Source organism: Cyprinodon variegatus, unplaced genomic scaffold, assembly GCF_000732505.1.
Source record: "Cyprinodon variegatus isolate N-32 unplaced genomic scaffold, C_variegatus-1.0 Scaffold963, whole genome shotgun sequence".
NCBI lineage: Eukaryota > Metazoa > Chordata > Actinopteri > Cyprinodontiformes > Cyprinodontidae > Cyprinodon > Cyprinodon variegatus.
Window position 1 is genome coordinate 217,786 of NW_015151416.1, and position 2,283 is coordinate 220,068.

Genomic DNA, 2,283 nt, shown 5'->3' on the forward strand with positions numbered 1-2,283 from the left:
ATTCTGGATTTAACAGGAAGCCAATGAAGAGAAGCCAGGATAGGAGAGATATGATCTCTCTTTTTAATTTCACTGTTGTAGATTTGGCAAACTCAGGTAGCAGAAGATAAATTACATTCCAAGAAGTATTTACTCTCCTGCCTTGACCTACATATGATCTTTAGTGACGTCCCATTCCTGATGTTTAGTTTTTTTTTTACTATTCTTTCATAAACTCATTAGTGAATAAACACTGATGTTAGATGCGAAGGCCTGGCTCTCAGTGATTCATCCTAAAGGTGTTTTCTTTCAGGTTAAGGTCAGCACACTGTGCAGGTCAGGCAGGTTCATCCACACCAGACTCTGACATGCATTCATTCTGTGACCTGTTGGAAGAGGAAGGATCCAGATCCAAACTGTTCCCACAAAGCTTTGAAATTGTCCAAAATATGTTGGTCTGCTTCCTTCACTGGAAATAAGAAAAAGTTGGAGAAAGTTCTGAGAAGAATATATAAAAGGCTTTTGCATGAGACCCCTTTCCTGAAATGAGCCAAAATGAAAGCTTTGCTCATTAAAAGCATTGATATGAAAAGGATGGAAAGTAGAGGAGCTGCAGAGGAACATACAGGTTTATGGCCTTCCACCTAATGGAGACCTGGGAATGATATAGCGTAGCATAAATAATGTGAGGCTATAGGAAGCGATAAAAAGGGCAACCGTCAATAGTCGTTCTGAGCTTCTTTATAAGGCCCCTGATAGATTCTAGATAGATTTTCTATGTTATCCTGCAGTGCAGCGCTTCAGATGTCAGAGGTACGCTCACATTGCTGCAGGGTGTCAGGACCATGGCTGTCACCATATTAAGCTGAGTTCGTTCACATCTGGAAAATCCAGCCTGCTGCATGATAATCATGCTTCCAAATAAACAGCAAATAAACAATAAACACTAAAACATGATTTCATCTGATTGGTTGGATCTTTTAACTCAATAAAGATGGAAGCTGACGCCACAACTGCATCATATTAATACAGGATCAGAGTGAAATCATCCTGATTTCTGAGCTGTGACTGAAATCAGTGGGATAAATGATAAAAATCAGCTTTTAAAATGGTGAAAGTCCTGAAATGCAGCCCTAAATATGCAGAAACACCTCAATGTCTTTTCTACTTAAATGAAACTTTGTAATGATTAATGATGTGTCTCGGTCACATGATCAATGTCACTTTATATAAATATTTATTGCAGCATTCCTCCTGGAATATTTTTCTTAGTGGTATATTTTGTTTTACTTGTTTATTCTTTAATTGAAATAAAGATTTGAAAAAAGTATTGATACTGCGCCACTGAATACTGCCATCTGCTGGACATTTTATATCACTACAGGCAATCGGTGAGAAATAATACATTGTTTGCTACAATGTATTATTTTATATCTTCCTTCAAATATGTTTGATATTTGTAGACATACTTTCAGACAATCCATTAATGAGAATATATAACAGGAACATGTGACTAAGGATGTTTGTGGACTGGGATTTATTTATGAAATAAACTGTCAGTAGGAGAGAGGAGCCAGAGAAGCAGGAAAGAAAAGATCTTCAGTAAAACCACAGAAGGAAAATAGAATCTGTGTTTACAGCTTTCCTTTTTTAATTACAGAAACACTGTATAAATATAGCTAGATCTTTTTACCAGAACTGTAAAAAATAAAAAAGAATTAAAAGCTGATGAAAATTAACATTTCTATAAAGACTGAATGTCAAAATAAGATTATTGCCAGTTTTCTGTGTAGACTAGTGTTTTTTTTTTCATGAACCAAAATAGAATAATCAAATATAAAATTTAATTTCCTAAAAATCAGAGAAACTCCGCTAAATAGATGGAATATAAAGAACTGACTTTATCCAGAAGGAGGCAGCAGTAGGCTGATTTCTGCACCAAGAAGAAGAAGAAGAAGAAGCCGGACTGTGCAGCTATCAGCTGTTAGCATTAGCTTTAGCTTCCGTGTGCTAGCAGAGAGGCTGCTAATGTGTGAGTGTTTGCAGTGAGAATGTGTTGAGTCCAGCTGGAAGGAGAGTTTGTCAGCGAGCAGTTAACTCCTGCTGGAGAAACATTCCCAGAGTTTAAAGGAAGATTAGATCAGATCGAGGAGGAGAAGATGGATGATCAGCACAGACTGCTGGATTTCACCAGGATCCCCCAGATCATCTTACACCGGATAGGTAGGAACCACCTGATACTAACGCTGCCCTCATCAGGCTACCTGGAGACACTAGCCTAGGAACCATAGGTAGGAACCACCT

At 37.7% G+C, this 2,283-nt stretch overlaps 1 protein-coding gene across 1 annotated transcript in view; it reads left to right on the top strand.

Moving 5' to 3' along the window:
* The first annotated feature begins 1,921 nt into the window (after window positions 1-1,921).
* Window positions 1,922-2,283, top strand: part of LOC107100352 (oocyte zinc finger protein XlCOF6.1-like) — an 11,734-nt gene continuing 11,372 nt past the window's right edge. Inside the window, exon 1 of the mRNA XM_015398806.1 lies at window positions 1,922-2,202. Coding sequence (XP_015254292.1) covers window positions 2,139-2,202 — 64 coding nt within the window. The 5' untranslated portion in view covers window positions 1,922-2,138. The remainder of the gene's footprint in view (window positions 2,203-2,283) is intronic.